Source organism: Lissotriton helveticus, chromosome 9, assembly GCF_964261635.1.
Source record: "Lissotriton helveticus chromosome 9, aLisHel1.1, whole genome shotgun sequence".
NCBI lineage: Eukaryota > Metazoa > Chordata > Amphibia > Caudata > Salamandridae > Lissotriton > Lissotriton helveticus.
In genome coordinates, this window is record NC_136070.1 from 590,260,447 (window position 1) to 590,274,312 (window position 13,866).

Below are 13,866 nucleotides of genomic sequence, written 5' to 3' on the forward strand. Positions count from 1 at the left end.
TGACATTCTTATCTCTGCCTTTCACACCTCCCCTAATGCCATCTTCCCTCTCCAGTCCAGTTTCATCAAGGCCTGCTGCCATCTCACCCACAAAGACGTCACAACTCTCATATTTGAGCCTTCCAAATTAACCTACATACATTAGGCCTGCCATGGGGGGGGGGGACGTTTTGTTGTTGGAGCTTCCAAGGCACTGAATGACCTACCGCTTCATCTTAAGTGCATAACTAATCATCTGGATTTCAGGAGGGCCCAGAAGACTTGGCTTTTCCAGTTTAATTAAATATCAACTCACTCCCGTGCTTAGGCATCTGTAGGACATTTGGTTTCAGCGCCAGGACACCCTTGGGTAACAGTTTGCGCTTTAGAAATTTCAATAACATTAACATATCTTCTCCCTCTCATTACTATGATCTGCCCTCTCAAGTTCAAGTCCTTCTGAATCCTCTCAGCGTACCATTCCCTTTCCATCTCAGTCTCTCGCTCAATTTGCTTCACTTGCACCACCTTGCTCTTCTGATATCAACCTCAAATCTGCCTTCCCCTCCAACTACTTCTCTCCACCACTCACTCGCTGGTCTTTTCTCCAAGAAACTTTCCCCACCTCAAATCACCCTTCACTCACTTGCCGGTGCAGGTTCCCTCCACTTCCGTGAATAGCTTCTGCTTGACGGTGTTAAGAAGGTTGGGCCCGAAGTATCGGGGATGCAGTAGAATCTCATGCTCCAGGGAGATCTGAGAGACACAAACAAAAGAATATGAATAATTTGCTTTCAGTTTATCCCAAAGATAACCTCCCTTGAATAAAAATCATATATTTCCATGTATTTTGAAAGCCATAATTTGATCATAGTTCTTTTTCCCCTGTTCCTTTTGAAAAAATGTTCTGGTTGTGCTGCATGCCTGTTATGCCCAACTCCGGAGATGGTTGAGCTAGTTAATTTGACAAGTGATGGGTAGTATTTGTAGAGTTTTATCAGCTAGCATTCGTTCTTAGGAGGAGGCAATACTCACAAGATGGTTCCATTGGGGACTCGGGGTCTGTAGGTCAAGGCGCCACTTGAAATCCAGTTATACTAGGCGTTAAACTTACCTACTTTTACCACAAGGAGAAACAATGGCAACCCGTGTGGGGCAGCCCTTGAAGTATCTTTAGCTCCTGTTCAAAACAGGGCGTATCATATGGACGTTACCGGCGTTACAAGCAGGTCACACCAGCCTCTAGGCTGAGAACAGACTCGGGAAGAGCGTCTCCGGCAGGTTTTTTTTTTCTTGTCTTCTCAGTGCATCTTAGCTCAACTGTTGCTGCTTCCATTGTTTGGGTGTCTTTTTAGCATTCCATTTGTTTTTCCAAGGCGCCAATAAGCACTGAGATGCTTTGTTGGAAATGGTCCTTTTTGCAGGGTTATACCCAAACTTTTTGCTTTTTCCTCCTATTTTTTCCTAACCTGTGTTTGTTGGTTTTAGGACTCTGGGCACTTTACCACGGCTAATCAGCGCTAAAGTGCATATGCTCTCTGTGTAAATTGTGTTATGGATTGGTGTTTCCATGATTGGATATTTGATTTACCTTTTAGCCGCTAGTAAAGTGCACTGCGTGTGCCAGGGCCGGTGAATCAAATGCTACCCGGGGGCCTGCAGCACTGGTTGAGCCCCCCCCGTGAGTAGCCCTGAAAATGGTAATTCAGACCTGCCATTATAGAGTCTGCGCGCAGTTTGTAACTGGCCTGTCCCTAACCTTCCCTTTTCTTACATGTTAGACATCCCTAAGATAGGCCCAAGGTACCCCTGTGGGCAGGGTGCAATGTATGTTAAAGGTAGGACATGCCCTGGTGTGTGTGTGGCATGTCCTAATAGTGAATTACAGCCAATTTCGTTTTTCACTAATGCAAGGCTACCAGTTCCCCATAGGATAGAATGGGAGGTTTGTTTAGAACATCTTATAAACATAACTGAGACAGGGAATTCACAAGACCACTGACTCATTGTCAGTGAAATTGCTCTCCCACCCTCGCAGCTCCACCATTAAGTGAGGTGCCCCTGCCCCTGCACTCTTGAGTGTTGGTGATCGAGGCCCTCATCCACCCGCAGGTTTCCCTGCGCCTCATCCCTGGTGGTCCAGTGGACCTCTATCTCCTTTCTCTCACTCTGCTCCTTCACTCGTTTTTCTACCCTTTCTATCTTTCACCTTTCTGCATCTCTGCTCTTTTGTGCCTTATTTCTGCTTATTTTCCCTTTTTTCTTTATCCCTTCTTTCCTCCCTTTACCTTTCCCCGCCGCTGCTGCCCCCGCCCCCCCCCCCCCCAGCGCGACCGGCCCAATCCAGCTCCCCTCCCCGCTCCCGCCTCCCAGCTGTCCTGCCCTCCCCAACCCCTACTTAATGGCAGCCACTGCGCGGCTGTGGGCGCGGCGCTGGTGCACCGAAGGCGCGTCAAAGGCAAGCACGTCTGCGCCCGTCCGCGACCCGTCCGCGACTAGCACCAGGAACCCTGGACCTCCGCCCCGCCATCGCTACGACCCAGCAGCACTCCACGCACTCAACCCAGGCTGCAACAACAAGTGCAAGCTAGCATCACCAGCCGACACCCATGGACCCTTCAGCTGTCACTGCTGCCGGCACACCTGCAGCACCGCCAAGAACACGGATCCAGCACAAACCGCCCACAAGAACACAACCGAACCGAAGACCCTGCAATGCATCCTCCTCAACGTCCGATCCCTCCACAAACACGCCACAGAAATCTGGGACCTCCTCGACAGCACCACCCCGGACGTAGCATTCTTCACCGAAACCTGGACCAACACCACCTCGGGACCGGACATCGCCATCGCCATCCCCCAAGGATACAAGATCTCCAGGAAGGACCGCCCCACCCACCCAGGAGGAGGAATCGCCATCGTCCACAAATCCAGCCTCCGCCTGAGCACACTCCCTGATGAGTCCACAGAACTGATGGAACATCTTCACTTCAAGATACTGGCCAGCCCCACCGCCGCCCTCCGAGGAACCCTCATCTATCGACCCCGCGGACCCTTCGCCAACTCCATCACGGACATTATCTCCCCGCAGGCCATCGCATCCACCAACTACACCCTGCTGGGAGACCTCAACTTCCACCTCGACAATCAACTGGACCCCAACATCACATGCCTCCTGGACAACCTCCATAACATTGGACTCTGCCAGATCGTGACCGAGCCCACGCACTCAGCAGGACACACCCTCTACCCCCTCTTCACTACAGGAAACTCCATCACCTTCAGCCACACCACCTAACTCCCATGTACCGACCATCGTTGCGTCCACTTCACCTTCAGAACACCCACCATCCACAGACACCAGCACCTGCTTCCACAAAGAAACTGGACCAAAATCACCGACGACCAGCTCACCTCCTCACTCAACAACTCCACCCCAACCATCGCGGAAAACGACGACCCCAACACCGCAGCCCGAACCCTGCATAGATGGATCTCGGGCAGCACCAACACCATAGCCCCCCTCAAGAAAAACAACAATACCCGTGCCAAGAAAGCCAGATGGTTTACCACCGAACTTCGAGAGTCCAGGCGCACATGCCGCCGCCTCGAAAAGGCCTGGAGAAACACCAAATACACAGAAGCCCACAACAACTTCAGAGCCGCCACCAACGCCCACCATCAACTCATCAGAGAAACGAGGAAAAAAGCGATTGAAGCCAGAATCTCCACCCACGCACACAACAGCAAGGAACTCTTCAGCATAATCAAGGAGTTCGCCCAACCCACCAGCGAGTCTACCGACATCTCTCCCTCACAAGACCTCTGCGACAAACTCAGCACCTTTTTCCACCACAAAATCAAGAGCATCTACGACAACTTCGAAGAAGACAACCAACACACTGAACCCTCACCAACCACCCCCGACACCCGGAAACCAGCGATTGATGACTGGACAGCCCTCACCACCGAAGACACACTGAAGACAATGAAGTCAATCCAATCAGGGGCCCCCACGGACCCCTGCCCCCACCACATCTTCAACAGAGCCGCCGACACCATCGCACCCATGCTCCGCCACACCATCAACCACTCCCTGGCGACCGCCTCGCTCCCTTTCCCAGCGAAAGTCATCGAGAAAGCCATCATCAGCCAACTCGCCACATTCATTGAAGAACACAACATCCTCGACTCCTCCCAATCCGGCTTCAGAAAAAAACACAGTACGGAAACCGCCCTCCTCGCCGCAACAGACGACATCCGCACCCTACTGGACAAAGGAGAAACAGTAGCCCCCATCCTCCTAGACCTATCAGCGGCGTTCGACACAGTCTCCCACCGCACCCTAATACGCAGAGTCTACGACGCAGGAATCCAGGACAAGGCCCTCGACTGGATCTGCTCCTTCCTCTCCGGCAGGATGCAACGGGTCAGACTCCCCCCTTTCCTCTCAGACCCCACACCTACCACCTGCGGAGTCCCCCAGGGCTCCTCCCTCAGCCCAACGCTCTTCAACGTCTACATGGCTCCACTTGCCCCCATCGTCAGAACCTACGGACTCAACATCGTGTCATACGCAGACGACACCCAGCTCATCCTCTCCCTATCCAACGAGCCCAACACCGCCAGACGCAACTTTCGAGAAGGCATGGAAGCCGTCGCCAAATGGATGAAAAACAGCTGCCTACAACTAAACACCAACAAAACAGAAGTACTCATCATGGGCCCAAACCCCGACGCCTGGAGCAACACCTGGTGGCCCACCGCCCTCGGAAACCCGCCAACCCCCACAGACCACGCACGCAACCTGGGAATCATCCTGGACTCCGAGCTCAAAATGGACCGCCAGATCAACTCTGTCTCATCTTCCTGCTTCCACACCCTCCGCCTCCTTCGTAAGACCTTCAAATGGATCCCCCTCGAACACCGAAAGACAGTCACTCACGCCCTGGTCACCAGCAGACTCGACTACGGCAACGCACTCTACGCCGGAATAAACAAAAACCTCATCCGCAAGCTACAGAACATCCAGAACGCCGCCGCAAGACTGGTCCTCAACCTGCCAAAACACTGCCACATCTCCCAGCACCTTCGCACACTCCACTGGCTCCCCGTCGAGGCGAGAATCACCTTTAAGATGCTCACCCACGCACACAAGGCCCTCCACGGCACCGGACCAGCATACCTGAACAGCCGGCTCAAATTCCACGCACCCCTACGATCAGCCCAGCTCTCCTACGCCGTGGTCCCCCGCACCAGAAAGACCAGATCGGGAGGCCGCTCCTTCTCCTTCCTCACGGCCAAAGCATGGAACGCCCTTCCGCTCCACCTCAGACAGACAACATCGCTCCCCATCTTTGCAAGAAACCTCAAAACCTGGCTCTTCGACAGACCCCCCTCCTTGATGGAATGGAACCTGCACACCCCCCCCCACCCCTAGTGCCTTGAGACCCTTACGGGTGAGTAGTCGCGCTTTAACAAACTCCTGATTGATTGACTGGAATTCGGTAAGAAAATAAAATTTTGTATGCCTGAACTCAGAAGCTAAAGATGCATCTTTTAGTGACGGGGATTTTTACATTCTGCGTTTGAAAATACCACTTTTAGAAAGTGGGTATTTTCTTGCTCAGTCCTCCTGTGTGCCTCTGCTGGAATGTGGCTTGCCTGTCTGGGTTTTGGATGACAGAAGGCTGGGGGGCCGGAGGGGCTCCAGATGGACTAGGTAGGTCAGGAAAGGGCTGAATAGACTCAGGCTACGATGGGGGAAGGGGGAGGAGATTTCCTTGCACCTCAAAGGGCCTGGCCCGCTTCTGACAAATGCAGTCTCCACCTCCTGCCAGGAATTCACACCAGAGAAGGCCCAACTGACTGGGCACAGACACCCTCTGCCTGAAAGATCAAAGGATTTTTGGACATAAATACTGGGTCCCAGACCCCTGAACTTTAGAACTCATCTGGAACAAGAAGACTGCCAAGAGGGAGAAGCTGCGAAAAGGAACGACTGCTTTGCTGGGTGCTTTGCTGGGCTGACCTGCAGTGGCGTCTTCTGTCCTGGGCAGTGAAAGGCCTGGACTGGACTTTCTGCAATCCAATGTGTGAGTCTCTCCAAGGGCTTGAGGTAGAGCTTGCCCCCTGTTCACGAAGCCTCAGGAACAACAAAGACTTCAAGCTCTTCTGCCCGCAGCACTGGGGACTGTGTGTTTTGTGCCGCAAACAGAGGAAAAGCAACGCAACGACGTCTACAACGCCGCTGCCAACTCCGTGTCCTAAAGGCACCACAGAGGGCACCGCCACCGTGGTCTCACCAATGACACCTGTTGACGCCGCCACCGAGCCGCTGCTTGCACCACGACCTGGGGGCACTGCACTCCCTCGCTTCACGCCAAAGCTTTGGTACCGCAGAGAGCACCGAGAACCTGGTCTCACCGACGATGCCTGTTGACGCCACCAATGAGCCGCTGCTCGCAGCGTGACCTGTAGGCACCGCACTGCCTCTCTTCACGTCGAAGCTTTGGAACCGCAGAGAGCACCGCCGCAACGCGACCTTGGTCTCACCGACGACGCCTGTTGATGCCGCCTCAGAGCCGCTGCTCGCACCACACTCTGCAACTCCTCGCTTCACGCTGAAGCTTTGGCACTGCAGAGAGCACCACCTCAACGCGACCCTGGTCCCACCGACGACGCCTGTTGACGCCGCCGCTGCTCGCACCGCGACCTGTGGGCACCGCACTCCACACTGCCTTGCTTCACGAGGACACCTTGGCCTGCTTGAAGCCGCCACTTCCCACCAAAATCGCCGCCGCTACTTGCACCATGGTTCGAGGGCACCGCTCGTAAGTCACACAACGCACCGCCCTCACCCCACACCCTTGGCCTGCTGGTGCCATCGACTCCAGTTCGTCAGCAGACAAAAGCGCTTCAGCAACGGTGCTGCTTGCACCGTGGCCTGCTAGCACTGTGGCGAGCACCTCCTTCATCTTGCACCATGGTCCTCGTCTCACCGACACCGCCATCTGACGCCGCCACCGAGCCGCTGCTTGTACTGTGACCTGGGGGCACCTCACACTGCAGCACCCGACGCCTGCCGGCGCCAGCGCTCCTGATACCACCAGAGAGGAGCTCGACCTGCAACGCAAGTGACTTCAAGGGTCTCAGCACCCTGCATTTCTCACAGGTATTTGTTGGCGGGTATTCCAGACACTGTAGCTGCCCCGCGACCAGCCAGAACTGTTGGATTTGTTATTCACAACGCCGTGGGAGCCCGGGCGGAGCTACCCACACAAGGAACTCTATTTAATCAGCCTATTTTTAGAACTGTGAAATTTTAAGTATAGTATTGTGGATTTTTATCGTATTTGGTCTTGTCTTAAGTATATAAAAATTGGATATTTTTCTAAACTGGTGTGGTGTCCTTTTGTAGTGCGCACCCCGTTCTACTGTTGGTTATGTGCAAATGCTTTACACACTGCCTCTAAGATAAGCCTGGCTGCTCGTGCCAAGCCACCAAGCGGGGTGAGCAGGGGTTATTTTAGAAGTGTAATTCCCTTATCCTGACTAGAGTGTTGGTTTCTGCCTCACTTTGGCTCAAGTCTCAGCTAGCCAGAAATCCTATTTTTAACATGCTTGCATTTGCATTTGAAAGGCAGTATCTTCCCTCTTACCCACTGGGCTGTTTAACATACATGCATACAAGAAAAAAAGGCAGAAAGTAGGAACTACATTGTATTTGGAGTTTCACAAGTCTGCCTAGTGGCACTATGACACAGTACCATCAACCATCTCTGGCTTTTTAGTCACCAAAATGTAGCATTTTGGGGATAGTATTTTAGCTTTTAGCACTTTCATTTATAGGTTAAAAATACCAGATTGCAAAGTGATGCTGGCTAATATGCAAGAAGTGGCCTAAGGTGTCACATAACATGGAGTCTACTTTTTTTTTTTTTTTACTTTTTACAAAGTCTAGTCAATTAAAAAAAAACTGCTTGTTTCACATGTAAAACCAAAAGTAAAATCTGCTCACATATTTTGGGAACGTTCACGCTTTCAATCATATTATGCATTAAAACAAGCATTGGCAATGTGAATCATTTTGTGTTTTATGTCAAGAGCTTTATACTGAGCTTCATAACACAAAGCTACAACATGGACAACAGCAGAACAACATTCCATAAGCAGGAGGAACATAGCGCGATTCTCGCACATATACTGGACAGGCCCTAAGCAGATAGCTAACACACTAAAGAGGTACTGAGAGGAGTTAAAGAACAGCTATATGCTCTTTGTAAACAGACAACCATACTAATTGAATTGCCATACATTAATGTACTCAGATAGGATAATGAACCTTCTTCCTTCATCTGCCTAGATTGGTATGCTTCATCAGTGGGGTCCACACCTTACACCAGGAAGCATCCGCGAGTACTACTGCTCAATGATTGTGAATCTCCTAGTTATGAGTCCCTAATTTGATTGAGGTTATGACCCTAATGTCTGCAATATGTTCTCACCTGTTAGACCGATATTAAAATTGTGTTGGGGTAATAAAAATGGCCTTTACTGGTGTCTCTATCCCACAAGATTAAACAAGCATTGGAAATGCAATAGGTCTCGCAATAGAATAGTTAGACATTTTTCTTTTTGCAAATGGAAGAGTGGCGTTGCGTGGATGAGTAGCGTTGCGTGGATGAGTGGCGTTGCGTGGATGAGTGGCGTGTGTGAGTGGCGTTGCGTGTGTGAGTGGCGTTGCGTGTGTGAGTGGCGTTGCGTGTGTGAGTGGCGTTGCGTATGTGAGTGGCGTAGCGTGTGTGAGTGGCGTAGCGTGTGTGAGTGGCGTTGCGTGTGTGAGTGGCGTTGCGTGTGTGAGTGGCGTTGCGTGGATGAGTGGTGTTGGAATGCAATAAGTATCGCATTAGAAAAGTTGTAGTTATTGGTCTTGTAAATGACAATTTTTTTTTTTGCGATGTTAAAATTGCTATATTGATGGCTTTGTCATTTACAATGCCAATAGTTATAACTTTTCCAAATGTGACACCTATAGCATTTGGAATGCAACATGTTTAGTATTTACGTGACTTATATGGCAGCTCTGGTCGTTATGCTACATCTCTAGATAGTTTTATCTTCCGCAAATGTGACATCTATTGTAACACAATATGTGTTGTGAGGGTGAGTGAGGGTGAGGGGATGAGGGTGAGGGGATGAGGGTGAGGTGTTGAGGGTGAGGGGTTGAGGGTGAGGCGTTGAGGGTGAGGCGTTGAGGGTGAGGCGTTGAGGGTGAGGCGTTGAGGGTGAGGCGTTGAGGGTGAGGCGTTGAGGGTGAGGCGTTGAGGGTGAGGCGTTGAGGGTGAGGCTGAGGTGTTGAGGGTGAGGAGTTGAGGGTGAGTGAGGGTGAGTGAGTGTGAGGGGTTGTGGGTGAGTGAGGGTGAGGGTGAGGGGTTGAGGGTGAGTGAGGGTGAGGGTGAGGGTGAGTGAGGGTGAGGCTGAGGGGTTGAGGGTAAGTGAGGGTGAGTGAAGGTGAGGCTGAGGGGTTGAGGGTAAGTGAGGGTGAGTGAGAGTGAGGGTGAGTGAGGGGTTGAGGGTGAACGGTTGAGGGTGAGTGAGGGTGAGGTGTTGAGGGTGAGTGAGGGTGAGGGGTTGAGAGTGAGTGAGGGTGAGGCGTTGAGGGTGAGTGAGGGTGAGGGTGAGTGAGGGTGAGTGAGGGTGAGTGAGGGTGAGTGAGGGTGAGGGTGAGGGGTTGAGGGTGAGTGAGGATGAGGGGTTGAGGGTGAGTGAGGGTGAGGGGTTGAGGCTGAGTGAGGGTGAGGGGTTGAGGCTGAGTGAGGGTGAGGGGGATTGAGGGTAAGGGGTTGAGGCTGATTGAGGGTGAGGGGTTGAGGGTGAGTGAGGGTGAGGTGTTGAGGGTGAGTGAGGGTGAGTGAGGGTGAGTGTGGGTGAGGGTGAGTGAGGGAGTGTGAGTGAGGGTGGGGGTGAGTGAGGGTGAGTGAGGGTGAGTGAGGGTGAGTGAGGGTGAGTGAGGGTGAGTGAGGGTGAGTGAGGGTGAGTGAGGGTGGGTGAGTGAGGGTGAGGAGTTGAGGGTGAGTGAGGGTGAGGGTGAGTGAGTGTGAGGGGTTGAGGGTGAGGGTGAGTGAGGGTGAGGGTGAGTGAGGGTGAGGGTGAGTGAGGGTGAGGGTGAGTGAGGGTGAGTGAGGGTGAGGGGTTGAGGGTGAGTGAGGGTGAGGGTGAGTGAGGGTGAGGCTGAGGGGTTGAGGGTAAGTGAGGGTGAGGCAGAGGGGTTGAGGGTAAGTGAGGGTGAGTGAGAGTGAGGGTGAGTGAGGGGTTGAGGGTGAACGGTTGAGGGTGAGTGAGGGTGAGGTGTTGAGGGTGAGTGAGGGTGAGGGGTTGAGAGTGAGTGAGGGTGAGGCGGTGAGTGAGGGTGAGGGTGAGTGTGGGTGAGGGTGAGTGAGGGTGAGTGAGGGTGAGTGATTGCGAGTAGCAAAAAAATCGTATGGAGCCTGGGGCGTAGCGCAGGCTCCTGCAGGGGGAGGCTGGGACAGGCTGGGGTACCCCTTGAACTCAATTTCTACGACTATCCCTGAGTTGTGAGAAACTGGTGAGGGGGGGGATTCGGAAGGACGGGGTGACATCATGTAGATTTACACCATGGCATCGTGCTCCACAGCAAGCGAACGTCTCCCACAAACGGCAACATAGCGCGGCACAAAAACTCGGACTCTTTCCCCTGAGGGAAACGCGCACAGGCCTGCAGAACGGCTTATTTCCACCCTGTCAGAAATGGCACCTCAGCATGTGCCTTCCCTCGTCACTGAACAGGGCATATTGAACAGGGTCGAGGGCTGGAGGGCTGGCAGCTCGTCCTGTTCTCTTCCGTGAATGTCTAGCTGATTTGTCTTGCCAATAAAATATTATTTAACCGGGAGATGGAAACGTGCAGAGAAATGGATAGAGAGTGAGCGGAGACAAATGGAGGCGGGGGCTGGGGAGAGCGAGGGTAGGGAAACAGACAATAGGAAAAAGTAGAAAGAGGAAACATGCAGCAATGGAGAGAACACATCAGAAGAGCAGCTGTAAAATGGGATTGCGAGAGGGAAAATGAAAGGACATGTGGGACAGAGGAGAAGAGCACGAGGTGACCCAACAGGAGTAGATGGGTACTGGGGAGACATGACAGAAGTTAGAGATTAAATAGGTGTGACGGGGGTAAGAGGGCTGAGATATAGGGGTGCTTAGAGCGACGGAGGTGCAGGGAAGGAGAGTGACGGTCACAGAAGGGGAGAGGTGTATAGAGATGGCGGGAGGCGGACGAGGAAAATGGTTAGAGAAGGAAAGATGAAGGAAGCACGAGGGAGAAAAGGAAGTTGTAAGAGGGTGAAAATGCGTAGAAAACAGAAAAGATTAATAGGTGGGGGAGAGGGCTAGCGAGGGGAGAGCAACAGAATAGACGATCGTGATTAGAGGGTGAAAGGAAGAGAGATGAGAGATCGTGGGACGGAGGTGAAGAGAGAGATATTCGTATAACGTGTAAGAGGATATAGCTGGAGTGATAGATGAGTTGAGATGAGGATGAGGGACATCGAGAGGTAGGCGATTAAATGGAAACGTATTGAAAGGAGATGGGCAGTTGGAGGAAATTAACAAACAAGACGGAGGGCATTGCTGTGGGGAGGGGGTGGAGGAGAAATGCACACGGCGGGCAGGGGAGGGGGCGGAGCGGGGAGAGCGGCATGTGGGTGTGAAGAAGCCGGGGCCTTTGAAGTGAAGCTAAGCTTCACTTCAAAAGGTGTCGGGAGGAATGCGGCTGAGGGAACAGACGGCGATTGAGGCTGAGGGAACTGATGTGCACGCGCTTTTAAGCTCAATGCACATGCGCATTGAGCTTAAAAGTCACGGGCACTGCAAGGAATCGCCACGATTCCTTGCTTGTTAGTTAAAGGTTGTTTAAGCCGCAATAGGCTCGCAAGCTCGATGCGCATGCGCATCGACAGGCGAGACCTAAAAAGGAGGAATCAAGCAATTGATCCCGCTTACCTTTTCAGTAAGCATGTTTCAACACTTGAATGTCTCCCCAGTGGGATCTGGCGTCTTTCTCATGACTATGGGTATCTCACAACAAGTATTGTGAAACATTCCGTTATGCAAGTGCCTTCAATAAATCTTTTTGTTCATTTTATAGGGTGTTTTTTTAACAACAGTATATACACCATTACTTCACAGAACGGGTACACCTTACAGTAGTGAGCAGCAGCATGCGCTGCCCCCTCACAGAACAGGTACAGCTTGCAAGGGTCCCTCTCTCACAGAAGACTGCAAGTGTAATCTTCCTTTCTCCACATAAGTAAACCAACAGCGGAGGCTAGTAAATCATTACACCTTGATCCCTACAAGGTCCAGATTGCTGAGTAGAAATCTGGAGAAGCAGAGGCACTTGCGCATATCTGGGAAATTCACAGTTGTGCTATCAGGGGGTTGTGGCGCTTAAGGTGTGGTCGGTCTATTCTTTTGGGGGAAGTTAATATAATGTTAAATTGTGACAAAGGGTGAACATGGAAGGGAACAATCTGACTACGAAGGTTAGCCTAACCGTGTGGGAAAGAGGTGTGGACATTTGCATATTCACGCAAGAGAGAGCTGTTCTTGAAGGGGTTACTCCAGAGGGCTGCGTAGATCTGGAAGAAAGTGGTAGTTTAATAAAGTTCTGAGGAGATGAGGACATTATACATCCTGAAAGTTTTCAAGCCCCTGTAAAGTAACGGTAATACCGTTGTTAGAAGGCTGGAGTCGGAGAGATGGGTTAGTCCTCGTAGAAATAACAGAAGAAATCAAGCCGCAAAGGGGGGTCTCAGTTTCTTACTTACGTGATAAAACATGATGCCACCGATTACTGCTGCTGTCGACCCGGCAGCAGCTCTACGATGTTCCGGAAGTGGATCTCAGTTCCCAGCATGCAATTTTTCGCCAGGGTATCTGGCCCAATTCAAGATGGCGCTCCCGTAATCCGGTATTTGTAGCCTCGGCTTCGAAGCTCTTATCCTACCGAAGTCCTCCACAACACACTCAGGGCAGGTGCTCTTTCAAGAGATGGATGAATCAGACGTTAAAATAATATTGTTGAATACGTGTGCCATGGGACGGTCATGCTGGGCACTGGCAATTTGGCACTTACAGCCTGAAAATGGTTTTAAGGGCGACTCTATTAGCTGCCAAATTTTCTCAATGCAAATGCATTGAATAATTTGTACTGGAGTTCGACAAGACCCTATGATTTTACGAAAATGTTGTTCTAGATATCCATTCTATATATTCATCTATTCTTCTGTTGTGTGATTCAAGTTTTTCTTCCCCCGCAGAATAGCGCACAGCATGGGGAAGTGAGTTAAACCTCTTCAGCCTTTGGCTAACTTCACACTGAGTGGTGGTATTCAGTTCTTTCACAAGGAGTATATCCATGCACGAAGTAGTTCCTTTCAGCCTTAGGAAGTACTATCCCATTGTGAGCTTTATGAGACAAAAAAATATTTTAGCTTTTATAGCTAATATTTTATGTGGGCTAGGGCCCAGCAAATTCACTTATATTAAAGTTTACAAAAACAATAGCTAAAATATGCATCAGTAAAATTAGAAGGCTGGCAGCCAGTGCCAGACCTATTCGTTTTGCCAATGCTTGTTTATATAGCATTTACTACCACCTTGGTGGGTCAGTGAAGGACTTCCACATGCAGGTGGCATGTGTGACACAGGTTTGTGGGTGGTGTAGCGTTCTATTTTATGCACGTCTACGGAGACGTGACGTGCGGCGGCCATGTTGGCGGCGATGCGCGCGCATCGCATTGCGCGCCGAGAATTGTAATGAGGGCAGCGCCGGCCGGCGCTCCTCGGATAAGTTAATATATA

General features: G+C 51.4%; 1 protein-coding gene across 1 annotated transcript in view; it reads right to left on the reverse strand.

The window, feature by feature from the left end:
- The window catches only part of POLR2G (RNA polymerase II subunit G), a 50,674-nt gene extending 37,709 nt beyond the window's left edge, over positions 1–12,965 (reverse strand). Inside the window, exons 1-2 of the mRNA XM_078660578.1 lie at positions 12,831–12,965; positions 626–735 (exon numbers count right to left, since the gene is read on the reverse strand). Coding sequence (XP_078516704.1) covers positions 626–735; positions 12,831–12,842 — 122 coding nt within the window. The 5' untranslated portion in view covers positions 12,843–12,965. The remainder of the gene's footprint in view (positions 1–625; positions 736–12,830) is intronic.
- Positions 12,966–13,866: the final 901 nt, after the last annotated feature.